Source organism: Rhipicephalus microplus, chromosome X, assembly GCF_043290135.1.
Source record: "Rhipicephalus microplus isolate Deutch F79 chromosome X, USDA_Rmic, whole genome shotgun sequence".
In the NCBI taxonomy this organism is placed as follows: Eukaryota; Metazoa; Arthropoda; class Arachnida; order Ixodida; family Ixodidae; genus Rhipicephalus; species Rhipicephalus microplus.
The window spans coordinates 57,096,556-57,111,808 of NC_134710.1; the positions used below are offsets into that span (position 1 = coordinate 57,096,556).

General features: G+C 43.7%; 1 protein-coding gene across 8 annotated transcripts in view; it reads right to left on the reverse strand.

The window, feature by feature from the left end:
- The window catches only part of LOC119176071 (constitutive coactivator of peroxisome proliferator-activated receptor gamma), an 85,221-nt gene that overhangs the window by 28,970 nt on the left and 40,998 nt on the right, over nucleotides 1-15,253 (reverse strand). For 7 of the 8 annotated variants that reach the window (XM_075876759.1, XM_075876761.1, XM_075876762.1 and 4 more), the window contains 5 exons: nucleotides 13,694-13,793; nucleotides 7,369-7,598; nucleotides 4,305-4,541; nucleotides 3,934-4,225; nucleotides 514-832 (listed from right to left, as the gene is read on the reverse strand). In XM_075876759.1, the coding sequence (XP_075732874.1) occupies nucleotides 514-832; nucleotides 3,934-4,225; nucleotides 4,305-4,541; nucleotides 7,369-7,590 (1,070 nt within the window). In that variant the 5' untranslated portion in view covers nucleotides 7,591-7,598; nucleotides 13,694-13,793. The remainder of the gene's footprint in view (nucleotides 1-513; nucleotides 833-3,933; nucleotides 4,226-4,304; nucleotides 4,542-7,368; nucleotides 7,599-13,693; nucleotides 13,794-15,253) is intronic. The other variant, XM_075876764.1, reaches the window with a different exon arrangement.

Sequence of the window (15,253 nt, forward strand, 5' to 3'; positions counted from 1 at the left end):
TTGTTCTTCAATTTTCCTTTCCCCATAACCCCACCATGGTCAAAATGTGTTCCAGCCCTTTCACTCGGGTCACTGAGACTTACAAAAAGTTCTAACACTTTGACAAGGTGACTTTAGAAAATTATGTAGCACATCTCTAACGAAATATACCGACCTATGCCCTAGCCTAAGCCACCATAATCTGCAATGTCAGCATGAGCAGATGTGGGTAATCCACGATGACAAAATCATAAATGTCCAGTTTGGAATTTTATGAAAACACAACACAGTATACAGTTATTTCACCATAACATTCTTGTATCAAATATGTCCAATATACATAATGCACCCTTGAGCCAATAGGTGTTCAAGCACATTTCTTTAACTACAACCCATCTTTCCCACACTCTAAGGAGATATACAGCTTTCACTGCACATACCAGTCTCCTCTACATAAACCTTCACGTCTACAGCTTTTTGCAGCAATGTGCCCAGACTACAAGACAGTTTCCATTGCAAAGCAGGGGATCTTACATTGGCTGCTCCATGGTTTCTCCCAGGTAAATTTCTCGGCCATAAAGGACTTGCAAAACAAATGGAGGCATTTGTGCCTCTTTGTACATTTTGAAGGCCAGATGCCAAGTGGCTGGCTCAATTCCAAATGGCACCGCTAATTCAGGGCATTCTTCCTTTGCACTGTACATTCGAACACCCTTGAGCAACAGGTCCAAGTCGACGCCAATACACCTGGCTACAGCAATATCAGGAATGGCCCTCCAGCCCTTCTGACGGATCAGAGCAGCGATCTTCTCAAACAGGTACGCATGACGATTATAGCTGTAAGCAGCAGAACCTGAAAAAACAAACACCACAATCCCCACAAGTTCAAGTGAAAAAGCAAAATGTTATTACTGCAGGCGGAAAGCTGAATCTTTAGGCAAATGCTCCGAGAAAATAAGTGTATGCGTTTCACACGGTATGAACAGCAGTGACGGAATTCCCAAGCATGAATCTTTCATTGACAGGAAATTCACACATCAGAAAAGAAGTGCAGAAAGGGGCAGCTGCTATTTCTTAGAAAAACAAGCATGCTAATGAAAACAATAGTCTCGGCAAGTTTTTCAGGTGGGCTGCCAGTATGATGATAAGAAAAAATACAAGAGAAATGCCATTCATTAAAAAAAAAAGAGTGTGCAGAATGATTGTTGGCTGGTTTGTTTATTGGGTTTAATGTCCCAAAGCGACTCATGCTACGAGAGATGCCGTATTGGAGGGCTGCTTATTTACTTCTTGTAAATCCTTCTAAAGTCTAAATACCAGTAGCTTATAGTTGTCATGAGTTATGCACGTATCATTTCAATTTTTTTGAAAGATTACGAAGCTATAACTTCCATGCTTTAGTTTTTATATTTTTTAAACTTGAACGAAGGAGCACGTGGCTTTCAGCACTACGAACGTAGCCCAGTGGCACCTCAGAAGCACTGCTGGCATGTTTGACGAGAGTAGGCTTTCTGATATGTGGGGTTTAACGTCCCAAAACCAACTTATTATTATGAGAGACGCCGTAGTGTAGGGCTCCGGAAATTTCGACTACCTGGGGTTCTTTAACGTGTACCCGAATCTGAGCACACGGGCCTACATTTCCGCATCCATCGGAAAGCAGCCGCCGGAGCCGGGATTTGATTCCGCGACTTGCGGGTCAGCAGCCGAGTACCTTAGCCACTAGACCACCGCGGCGGAGCCAGAGAGTAGGCTTTCTCTGCACACAATGTGATCAAACTGCTTTGCATGTCCTCCGCAAAGCGTTTGCAGAGTCTCTCTTACCCCTCTGGCCATGTGACCGGCATAATGCCTACTAATACAGTAGACTCTCAGTAAACGAAAATCTGTTAAACAGAACTGCTGCTTAAAGGGCTACTCACCAGGTTTGACAATTTTGAGCTGATAAACGCAATGTGTACATAGGGTATCACGATCACGTCTGATAAAATTTGCAATGCTACGCCATGTGAATCGGTCAAATTTCAAGATGAACGCTGCTCTCCCTTCTTTTCCCGGGCGCGGGCCAAGAGAATGAGGGCATGACATACACGTAGGCATTGACCTCCGTACACGGCAGTGCTGTGACGTCGGTCATCTACGTAGACGACTGTGCTCCGACATTGCCAACAGTAGCACAAGAGATGGCAAAAATGATTTCACATGACATGCGTAGTTTATGTAATTTGTTGCTTGAATAGATGAATAAAACTTGGCATTAATAATGATATGCAAGAAGAAAATGTGCATGTCTTTTCCACTTTTCCGATTAATTGCAACGAGATGCGAGGCTAATGTGCCTGCATTTCGCATGCGTTCGTGTCCCAGCGGTTAGTGCATAAAGCAGACGCCTGTCCTGCAAAATAAATCAATGATCCTGCGCCTTCGAGCACTTAATAAGCTCATCTATTCTACCCTGTACACGCTGACCGCGTCAGAGCCAGCGTTTCCAAGCCATCCCGCAGAAACAGGGAGTAGACCACAAAATAACGCTGGTCAACAAAACAGCGCTGATCGTGTGCTCAAGGATTGGGCTTTTCCAGACACGTCGTGCGCACATGACCTCAAGGTCGGATGCCAAAGAGGGTAGGGAAGAGATTTGGCTTGCAAAGGCTACGCGGAGTGAGCGGCAAGAGCTTCCAGCTCACCTTCTAGCATTTCCCTTTCGCGCTGTTTCAAAAAAAAAAAAAAACTGTTTTTTCAGCTTGTAATGAACCGAATGAAAAAATTTTTGTGGCATAATGCTCTTCATCGGACACACAACAACTTTCATGATCTAACTAAAATTTGTTATGGAGCCTGGCGAGTGGCCCTTTAAATTGAACAACTGCCTTTGATATGAATGGTTTCGTCCGTGTATACTGCACCCTTGTTCATCTCTCTTGTAAACGGAACTACTGTTAAGCCAAACATATTTTCCCCAGTCGTGTCAGGTTCTGTTTTAATGAGAGTGAACTGTACTACTATGACAATAACAGCACAGGGAGTCTCCATAGAGACTCCCGACAACACGCGAGTCAAATACTATAGCGCAGCACGCGGCCTGGAATTCACAATAAATTATCAAAGTCATCTAAAAATTGCTTTTTCTTCTCTCCACAAATAACAAAAGACGCTCAAAAACCCCTCCTACAAAGCCAATCTAACAGCCATTGGCTGATTTGAACATGGCACGGTAGGTTGTTACAGAGATTGCCACAGGAGGCCGCTACTTGTCCACGCGTGCCGGCGCGATTGCACTGAAAAAGCTGCACATTTAAAGAGGGAAAAAAGAACAAAAAGTGCTCAAGGTCACAAGGCACGCCTGACATATTTTCTTTGCACCAGCCATCCCTCCCTGCTGAGCTTCCAGTGCTTTCGTCGACACGAGAGAAGAGAGAATGCAATTGCAGCATGCGACAAAGCTTTGTAACACCTCTCGCACTGAACCGATTCTAAACATTTTTACGGCGTTTAATTCGTGAGGCATTAACCTCTTCCAGTGAATTCATTCCATGGTTACTTGAAAAAAAGAGTTTCAGGGCCTCTTTAAGGTGATGGGGAAATAGCGATGTAGGGTAGGCACGAACATCACACAGGGTGACCTACACTGAAAGGTTCCATTCTGGACTTTGCTCGCAATGTTTAAAATTATTTTCAAAAAAAGAACACATAACTTGCAGTTATATCGTTAGACAGATATCACCAGAGTACTAAAGTGACTGTAAATTGAGAAATTTATCGAGATTGGAGGACATCTAAAAATTGTTAGAGTACCCCTGTGAGCCTGAACTCTAATTATGAGCCGCCTGTATCCACAAGTTTGGAACACCAGATGTTAGACACATTATTTAAACCATGGTGAACAAAGGTTACACATTAAAAATAAATGTAATAAAATAGTCAAATGTCACACTAAGCAGACGAGGTACATACCAAGTGTATGATGGAACGATCTCAGTTGCTCTTTGCTGACAGTGTCGTTGCCAGCAAGGCATGCGAAAAGGGGGAGGAGCTCACGATGAAGACCTAGGTGTCGAGCAAGAGCCTCAGAACTGTAGGCACGAGTCTTAAGTCTGTCAATGTCTAGGTGCAAGCACGAGAGATACAGAACTCTCAAGTTAAATATGGCGAAGTCACTATCCTGACCCAATATGGCAAAGCATTCTGGGTGACACTCGGCATAACGACACACCTCAGTGTCGCATTCTTGGACTGTATAATACACCTGCAAAAGAGTTTGAGTGACCATTGGTAAACAAGCAGTGCTACTTACAAATGTTAATTAAAATATCTGACTAACATACTTTGCATGATGTTAGGTGCCTGACGATGAAGCACAATGTGTGCGCGGTTCCATTGGGACATGTAAAGTTGCCACCACCTGTCCAGCAACCAGCTCGAAGTTGCTCAAATGTCCTCATAATTTCTTTAGTCTGTTGCTCTCGTCGAGTCCTCCATGCTCCCACTTTTGCATGACAAACCCATCCATCGAAAAAAAATACCAAGTCAATGCCTCCCTTTTGAAACGATCTCACGAGTCTCTGTCGGAAGAAAAGATCATATTCGATATTACAGCTTTACAAATCTTTGCAACTTACATTTAGGGGGGATGAATAGCAAACAGAAGTGTGCAACTACTACTGCCCATGGCTCGGATATTTTTAAAGCAGACTTCATAAAATTTTGCTAGTAGCTTGATAGGACATCTTACTTGATATCTTGTGAGTTTGGCAACAAAATACAAAGCCATTTTAAATATAATAAAAAATATATCCCCTTACTATTTTTATTTTGGAAAGAACATTTGTGAAAAAAACTCTTCATGTAAAATAATGAAATCTCTTCTGGTTATTACATGTGCCCAAGGTATCTTTCTGAAACAAAGTAATAATTGTAGGCATGATCATTCTTTTGTTAAAAATTTAGATGCTTGATGACTAGAACTTTAGGGCTTTCTTCTTCGAGAAAAACTTTTGTAAAAACACAATTTTGGTGGCAACACTAATATTTTTTTTTTTCAGAATGAGTGCATGCTATTCAAAAAGAAGTCACAAAAGTTTGTACTTGATAGCTGCAATAGTTGCAGAGAAAATGTTCTTTTTCTGATGAAAAGTAGTGTTTGGCGAAAATGCCACTTAAAGTTCAAGTTGCCGTGGTGCAGAAACAGGATCAAGAGTGTTTAAGGCCGTTTTTAAATGTTTTCCACTGCGCACGAAAACATGTTACTTAGTGGAAGCCCTTCTCAGTAATGCTGGAATACTGTGCTATGAAAACTAAAAAAATTGTGATTTTGCCCTCCCTCCCCCTTAATAGGACACAATAAATGTGACGACAAAAATTAAATGTTACTGAACACCTACTTGTAACAAGTGTCAACCAAGACAACAATGAACTGACATCAATGCCTCTCAAACAAAAGCATGCAACTAGCCCACTTTCATAATGAATCCGACAAAGGCCAATGATGCTACTTTATTAAAGTGGGGTGGCTAAAACTAACAATAACATCATTACGGTATGCCTTCCATTAAACATTTCACAAATATCCTGGTTAATAGAGTGCATGTCGATTTTAAAGGAGATTATGTCATTTATGTCATTTCTGCACATAGAAAAATGCATATGAGAAAACTGTTAAGCACTTCACATCTTCGTTTCTAAGACAAGGGCACAAACTTTTTGCATAGTTGGGCCACAAGCGTCGTAATACATTGACTTTGGCCAATGAAACCCTCAGCGATTGGCTTGACATGTGAAAATTTGTTAACGCTGTGCAGTCCCCCGTGCAGCACCTCTTGTTCAGTAACTTGCATGGTTCTGGAGCATAGTTTAAATGCCACTGGGAATTTCGGCCCCAATATTTTTGGGACCAGAGCACTCATAATGATGAATCAGAACATCATTTTTGATTTCAGATAAGCCGTAGTATGTGACAAAGAAAAAAAAAACGCTAGCTACCAAAAGACCGGGCTTCAGGACACAAATGAAGTTTTGTGAATGAATGAAAACCCCTCTCTCTTAGCGATTAAAGGGCCCGTAAACTACCTCTAATATTTTTGCAAGCATTTCAAGTAAACGCGTGCATCGTGCGCAGAATTCCGTCGTGATCAACGATTCTACACGTGGCAACGCTACGAGCCACCAGGGCACCACAAATTCTAAGAAACAATCCCTCCTTCTTTTTGGGCCTTTCGGGCTTGCGCGTGATGCGCCGTGCCACATCTCTCACACGCTGAGCCAAATATGCCAAATATGCTGCGATTCGTCAAGCAAGAGCCTATGACTTTCGGTCAGTCTCTTTGTTGTTCTTCGTGTTGCTCGCGTGCGTGCAAACGTGTGGGGCATAGCGTGTCCCCGTACGAGTCTATCGCGTTGGCGATCCTTTGCTGCAACACAGGGTTTATACTGACACGATTACGGCAGCCACTATTCGCATACAAACAGGCAGCTACAACGCAACTGACGGAGTCGACGGCCCGAGCCACGACAACCGGATGTAGACGGCGTTTCAAGCACCATGTCAGTGATCATGTATGCCACGCAAGATTGGGAGGGGCACTCGGCAAGAGGGCAATGTGGCGTGGAAGAAGATACCAGCGGGGGGGAGTACAAGAGAGAGTGAAAGGTGGGGTCATCACAGTTCCGATAATCAAACGGGTCTAACTCCGCTATTACTGCACCGTTTCGAAAAATTCTCATGGCTCCGTGTTCGTCATACACTCGTGCAGCATTTCCCCACCACAACTGAATTTCAACCTCTGGGTGGTTTGCGGGCCCTTTAAGAGGTTAGAAGCACCACCGTTGACCAACATGTATGGGCGCACATAAAAGCTGTGAAATAAGAAAACACTCCCGAACAAGTGCATAGTAAAGCGGTCACCATGCTGTAGAGTTCCCGATTTTCCTGTGTCTTGCAATGGCAGTCCTTAATTTTCCATAAAATCTTTCAATTTTCTATTTCACATTCGATATTTTTTTACACTATTTGCCACAATTCAATTTGAATTCGATTCATGATGAAGTTTCACTGTTTGTACACAACTAATATTGAAAGCATTACACATAGATACTCAATGCCATAAGCTAACACGCCATTATCGCATGTATATGGAGTTTGAAGGAGCATGGCAATCTGGGCTTGCTGGTGCCCAGTGAAAAAAAAAAAGAAGAGGGGGAGCGGACGGGAGTCCTCTAAATGACAAGCAAAAAAGAAAATCAAGGCAATTTCCCTTTCACTAAATTGCTTTGTACTTTGCTTCTTAAAATGTGCCACCAAGATTCCATTCTATAAAATGTCTATACATAATCTTACAACATCATATTGGCAGAAGCAATATTCACAATGACTCAAGTTTTTTAATTGCTCACCATGATTTCATGAACGAGGTAATCCCATGGGCCACCAAAAATAAATTCATTTGTTTTGCTGTAAATCCACCTGATTAGACACAGGCCATCTACTACTATTGTGGGCTTGGTACCCGGAGGGCAGCAAGCTGCATGCTTCTTTGCCTCATTCACAATGTCGATGGATCTGCATCCACCTTGTACAAGTGTTTCAAGGTATGTCTGCAGGCCCCGTACACCCATCGCTGACCCTGTGCAAGATACCAACATTTTGAAAAATACAATAGCACACTTTCAAAACAAGTGCATCACAGACATAATGACATTGGGGTATATAAAACAGCACAGGCATCACTCAATAATACTGAAATTTCATAAATTATACTTTAAAAAAATGTTCACTTCACTTACTGGGCAGAAATAGAAATAAAGATTGCCAGAGATTCTGAGCAACTTAACATTTGCAGATAACCTAGTGCTGTTCAGCAGTGATCACAAAGACTGACAGTGCTACGTGTACCACCTCCTCGGAGCTGTCCGAAAATGACAGCTGCGATTCAGACACACAATGTGATGTACTGTCACATACTCCACCATATGTCACTAGTGCTATGACTTGTACTGAAAGACCTTGAAGGCACCCTTGGAGCAACCACTTTATTTGGGCAGAACTGGGGCCCTAAATGGCCAGCCGGCAGTAACATCCGACAGGCACAGTTGCCGTATCATCGTGTCTCACGAAAGAACACTCGCGACTCTGTGGAACACGGTGTTTTTACCTGGCAGTGTGCTGGCTTGCACCCGCTATCAATACGAGAACAGAATTGGACGCGATACCATAAATATCACATGATCATACTAGGGGCCTACTTTGGCCCATGTAAAGACGATTGGCACAAATGATAATCACACACTTCCGTAGTATCAAACCAAAGCACATGTGGCGATATGGAGGCTAACAAAAGTCGCCACTCCTCTTAAATGACAGCTGCGATTCAGACACACAATGTCATGTACTGTCACATACTCCACCATATGTCACCACAAGTAGGACACACCTGCTTAATTTTCTGCTGCCTGATTGCCCATTTCACAGTCAGATGGCACCACCTGTCCGGCAGCTGAAGTTTTTAGGACTGCAATCAGGTAAAGTGCTAACACTGAGAAGTTGAGGACTAAATAAACTTCTTAATATTGCTATAAGAAGAGCACACAAGTTTGGCAATGCCAGCATTTAAAATGCCCAGAACAAGAAATGAGATGAATCCACTGATTGTGAAAGATTGTCAGTCACATTAATTCAAACCAACCGTTTTTTTTTTTTTTTGCAAGAGGTGGATTTATACCTTTATTTCTTCATCGAAAGTCATGAAAAATGACCTGCGACGCTTTGCTTTGGAAGCAAAGACATGAATGATCCGATGCACCTGACCGCACGACCGTTGCTGTAGGCGATCGATGATTTTTTTTAATTAGCACTAAAATATTGTTCGTTTCTTGATATAAAAAAATTACTCCATAAAAATGTACATAAAGACCTGCGTTAGTAGTATGCAGCAAAGTGGTACTGCCCTTGCGTGAAGTAATGATCCTACGCTCATCAGCATGTCTTGAGCAACTTTTCAGCGCACTCGACCCATGACACATGACACAGGCAACCTAGAATGCAGGCGCACACCATAGAGTTTCACCACATTTTAACTAGAGGGAACTTTGGTGCTGTGGTCATTCAACCACCTTGGGAATGATGGGCCACCGCTGCTGTGACCTGGTGAGAATAACCGCAATGCTATTTTCACCCGGTCAGAATAACGAAAACGCTATTTTCTCCCAACTTGTTTGAAACTTTCCTGTTTGACCAATGCACTGAATAAGCAATCTCAGTTATGTGTTTGAACTAGTCTTATTGAAAGACCTTTAAACCATAGCCAAGTTATGCACCACAAAACTTTGTTGACTGTGCAGTAGGCATCGATTACAGCATACCTTGGTTCTGTGGACAGAGTTATGTGGGTCAAAAAGACGGATGCCAAAATACATGGTTGTAGGAACATTGTCAAAAAGCAAAAATCATAGATAGAGATGGCTCTTTGGCTTCTGATTGTTGTTTGAGAATGTGGTTGCCAGCCTCTCAGAAAACACAAGCTCTTACAGCTAGCTCACCTTTATGATAGCATCAGGATTATCATTGAGGCTGCATGAACAGCTAAAGGAAGCTGGTGACATTAAACCTTCGATATTCCTATCTGATAAAGAACTGGCTTACCTGTATTCATCATCCTGAGCTATTTTGCCTTAGTTCTTTTTTTTTTTTTTACAGTTTATTTCAGTGCACTTTTTTCCTACCATGAGCATGTTAATATTTTGGGTGTGGGCTATATATTGTCATGATTATTAGCCATAAGCACAACAGAGGAGGAAGAAGCAGTGGCAGTTTCTGGCTTAAGCATAGTCCGGCCGATCGTATCGCTTGAAATACCATGTGTAGTCTCTTCAAGTGCTCGTGAAATGTCACTGAAAATACAATGACATCGTCCAAATATACCAGGCACGTTTGCCACTTCAGACCTAATAGGACTGTGTCCATGAGCCGCTGAAATGTTGCCGGAGCTGAGCACAAGACGAACAGGAGAACTTTAAACTCATAAAGACCATTGGGAGTCACTAATGATATTTTTTCTTGATCTATTTCGTCAAATTCTATTTGCCAATATCCGCTCCATAAATCCATCGACAAAAAATAACGTGCATGGCGTAGTCGATTGATGGAATCGTCTATACGAGGTAGCGAGTAAACATCCTTTTTCGTAACCCGATTGAACTTGCGGTAATCAACGCAGAAACGCAAGGTGCCATCTTTTTTCTTCACCAATACTACCGGCGATGCCCAAGGACTTTACGGCGGCTGAATAACGTCATCCTGAAGCATCTTTCGCACCTGACTTTCTATGGCCTCACGTTCCCGTGGAGCTACTCGGTAAGGGTTCTGTCGTATGGGTCTGGCCTTTTGATTCGTAATGATGCAATGTTTCATCAATGGCGTTTGACGAACTCTGGACGTCGAAGAAAAACAGTCCTGAAACTCATTAATAAGCTCCAGAAGGCTTTGCTTCTGCGGGGGCAGTAAACTTGGGTCCACGTCGACGAATAGAGGGGCTGACCCGGTCACATCGGCTTCCTCCATAGTCCAGCAGCCTGCAACCTCAGTGAGCTCCTTCACGTTTGCGACTGCCATACCTCTCGCGAGATGTCGTCGCTCAGTACTGAAGTTCGTAACTAGAATGTGTGTGTGTCCACAATTGAAGCTTACGGCAGCTCTTGCAATAGATAAGTCATGGCTGAATAGCAATGCTGGAATTCGTTAGGCGATGTGGTCGAAGTTGCCTGCGTGGTCGCATGTTACAGCTATGAGAGCACTTGACCGGGGTTGAATTATCATGAGATCTTCGAAGACGCGCAGATGTTTACGTCGCTAGTCGTTACATCTCAAATCTGAAACTTGATCTGGGGCCATTGAAAATGTAACTAATTTGTCTGGAATGTCTATGACGGCGCCGTATTCACACAGGAACGCCATCCCCAAGATCAGGCCTTTGCAGCACTCGAACCAAATCCCGAATTTGGCTACGAAAGCTGAATCACTGATACTAATTTTGGCCGTGCACTTTCCAGTCGGCGTCATCAGTTGGCCCCCCGCGGTTCTTATGTTAGGCCCCATCCATGAAGTTTTAACTTTTTAAAGCTTTCTGCTCATGATAAAAAAATCTCCGCAAGTATCTACTAGCCCTGTCACAGAACGTCCATTTATGTAAACAGCTAGGTCGGCGCTTACGTTTTCCTGTGGGGTCGGCGGCGTTGCATCGTTCGTGGAATCGTACTGGTACTGGAAGTATAGCAGCATCTCGACGGGTGGCAACCTTCCCTCCAAAGGTCACAGCTGTTAGTTTCCCAATGAGAGTTTGGGGACCTGCCCCGGACAGCATCGGCGTACGGTTCGGCAAAGAGCTCGGCGAAGGTGACAGAGAGCGGGATCAACAATAGAGCGGATGGATGGCTGTGCTTGCGGGTGCACGCTATTACGTCGGGTGTCGAAATGAGGTCATGAAAAAGGCTCTGCCTAAGCCGGATATCTTTGTTCATAATATGGGCAGATGCGGTAAACATGCCCAGCTTCTCTGCAACAGAAACTCAATAGATGGCGGTTAACGGTGCACCACAGATCCGTCTCGCGAACCAATGGTCTACTGGTGGGCACCCTCGGCGACCAAGTTGCAGGTGTCAGCGGAGGGTAGAATGGAGTTTCAGTATGTGCGTTACATTGCGGAGTCGTCGTCGTTGGTGGCGAAGGCAGCGGCGGGTTGTAGGCTGGTACCGCCAGCGGGTTGTAAGAATGAGCCAGTGCCGAAGAGTTGTGCGACACTGCCGACAGGCGACGGGCGGCTGATAAATAGTTAATAGATCACTAGGCTGGCAATGAATCGGGCAGCGAAAATTCTTGCCTTTCTTGTCGCACAACTTCTTCAACTGAAGCCATAGCAGGTTCTTGCGGAGTCACGGGGAAGTTGCGGATCTCCTCACGAACAACCTCGCGAATAAGCTCACGCATAAAACCGTCAATGCCGGCTGTCAGCAGAGACGCTGATTGAGGCGCCGTTTGGTCAGTCGTAATAGGGACACCGTTGCTGCAGTGCTCGCTCGATTGCTGTAGCCTCTTTGATGAATTCCGCAACGGTAGTCAGTGGATTGCGAAGAAAGCCAGCCAACAGATGTTCTTCGACGCCTCGCATCAAATGAAGGAGTTTCTTGGCTTCAGGCACGTCACAGTCAGCCCGTTGAAATAGGCGGGTCATGTCCTCCGCAAACATGGCGACACTCTCATTCGGTTTCTGGACACGAGACTTGAGTTGCTGAGCAAAATCACGGCGGTCGTTGTTTGCAAAGGTGCTGAGAATCTGCTGCCGAAATTCATCCCAAGAAGAGAGCGTTGCCTCGTGTTTCTCATACCACATACAAGCGCTGTCCGCAAAAGCATAGTAGGCGCGTGAAAGCGTTAGCTCCGTGCTCCAGCGGTTTGCCTTGGCGACTCGCACATACTGGGCTGACCAATCCTCAACATCTTCATATGCCTCACCATGGAATGTCTCCGGAATCTGAGGCTGCTCAAAAGTCAGCTGGGAAGCACCTGCAGTTGCCATTTCTCCAGGTGGAGTGCGTCGATGGGGAACTTCCAGGGGAATCGCCTCGGGACTAAGGCCTTGCTGTCAGCGACTGTAATGGTGGACAGGGGTATCCACTGAAGAAACGGGTAGCGGTGTCGAACTTCAAGTGCCGAGCTGTGGAGGAGTCCCGAGCATCAGTTGTAGAAGTCCAGCACCTCCACCAGTGTCCCAACGTGCAAAAAACAGGACACAAGGCTTCGTTTCAACGAGAACAGCAAGGCTCTATTGGCACACAAGCCCAAAAACGCAAGAGCAGACGCGCAACATTGTCGTCTTCGAAACGCCAGAAACTACCACTGCTTCTTCCTCCTCTGTTGTGCTTACGGCTTATAATCGTGACAATATTGTATATTGTATAACATTTCAGTAGGAAGCCTGTGCTTGTCCTCGTGTGACCAGTGTTGATTTATCTGCTGTTGTGCTGACTATTTTCAAATCTCTGCGCAGATGAATTGTTTGCATGTTGAAATCGACACAGTGAAAAAATGACACAACAAGAACGAATACACACCACCGCGCAATCTCGCAACTAACCTTATAAGAAAGCACGCCATTAGAAGGACACCAAACGTATCAAACTCCCCTCATCTGGTGGACCACAACTACAAAGTTTGGTCCCGCAAAGGCTAGCATGGTGCAGAAATTTGAAGTGGCAGAGGGGGTGAAGAACGTCATGTAATTTAAAAGGCCTTCTTACCGCATCTTATGGGACATTTCTGAGAGAAATTTTTTGTCAAAATTCGAGAGAGATAACAATACAGACATTCAGAATGGCTAAAATATGGATGCCGATTACAAAATATAAAACATTTACACCGTTGTTATGTTCTGGATGCACAAGAAACTTGTGGCACAAAAGCTTGAGACGAATTACATCTGTGTTATTTACCTGAACACGTTATCAAGAGCAAGAGGCAAGAAATAAGTACGAGTGCCATTTAGCTAAGTGACCAAACTTTCTTCTTTGTAAAATACAAAACAACTGCTGAAGTTCTGAACATGCTCGCTTGATGCCTTGCAAACTTTAGCAGCAACAAAAGAACAAATGTCCGTATTAATTCTTCTGCAGAGACGATCCTCAAGATTATCACAGGGCCTCGTCAGTCAGCCTCAACTAGAGAACTCACCTTTTAATTAGGGTAATGTTATCGGCTTCGGCGTGTTCTGTACAGGCTCAGTTGCTCAAGAAAGGTCGGTGGGACACGTGCTTGAAGCCTCTGATTTAATCTGCAACCAGTGCCAAGTGTTGTCATGTGATAACAATGTGACAAAAAATTGAAGCAGATTTGCAATGGTGGTGCCAAACCTCAAAGTGATACTGAACAACCTTCTTTGTTTTTGTGTTATTAGGTTTTTCTTTCTCTTTTTCTTTTTATCTGTTATTTGTCTTTTTTCTTTACAATTTATTTTTTCTCTATTTTAGATTCTAATTTATTTTTTTTTCTTTCTCACCTTTCTCCCTCACTTTCTGATTCTGTTTTTTCATTCTTTCTATGCAACACCTTGCTCTCTCCCCACCTCTTTTTCCTGTTCCTCACTCTCACTTATCTTTCAACCCCCTTTCACATTATACTATGAAAAGCTATGCCAAATTTTGCTAGCATGCCTGAATAGCAGAGTGGTTGTTTTCAGATTGTCAGCACATAGATTTGAATGCCGTCTCGTTTAGATTTTTATTTTTTTTTGCCAACATTTCGTTCCCTTTGCCCTCATTCTCTAGTCCATGAGTCTTAATGCATCCCATGCTGAACGTATCGGCGCATTTGTTCTGGGAGCGAAGCACAGCAAGACAAAGATGAACAAGAGGCTAAAGAGAGCATGTGCCCATTCATGATGACAGTTATTTCTGTTCTCCCATCGCAAACCAATGCTCTGCTTAAACAACTCTACTCTTAAAATATGAAAAAGGTTGTCACATGCACAATCTTTTACTATGTTCCCTATGATCCTCCAATTCGGTCTTGATAAGTGTGTGTGTGCACCACCCGAGTATGAAAGCATTTTTCAGCGAAATAAAGGTATTTTGACCGTTTCGATCAATCCATTTATATAGCTGCCTACGTCTGGGTGCTCACGTCAATCGCCTCCTTTACTAGTACGTACCAAAACTGGCATATAAGAGTATGAGTGTATGACAAACATGACTGGCACGTCATGACTTGAATGACATGAAATACCTGCCATGTAAATTCCCATACACATCTGGTGCAAACCCATAAACAATGAAATGTGGGCATGTCCCGCAGGTTATAAGCCCACACTAAGGCTTTGCCTTCTCAAGTATAGCTAAAAGAGGCGTTGGAAATTTTACCAAGATAACTTTAAAAAGGTTGAGTAAAAAAAAAACACTGCCTGTTTCAGTGACAATGCCGGTGAGTAATATATTTGTAGACCATAAAGAATAAAAATCATAATTGAAGCCAAAAGTGAACCCAGGCATTCTGTGAAGCAGCCAATTTTTCTACCCCAGAGCCACAGGACTGCTTAAAGTTGCAGCCACCACGGGGGATCAGGGGCTAAGGTGCTCACCTGCCAATCCAAAGTTCGGCAGTTTGATCTCGGCCACGGCAATCACATCTCTACAACTTGTTACAATGCAGCGAGCGAGTACGCCTACGAACAGTTATTATTATTGACGAAGCGTTAGCCACAACGAGCTGGTTCAGGCAGTAACCCGACAAGCATGA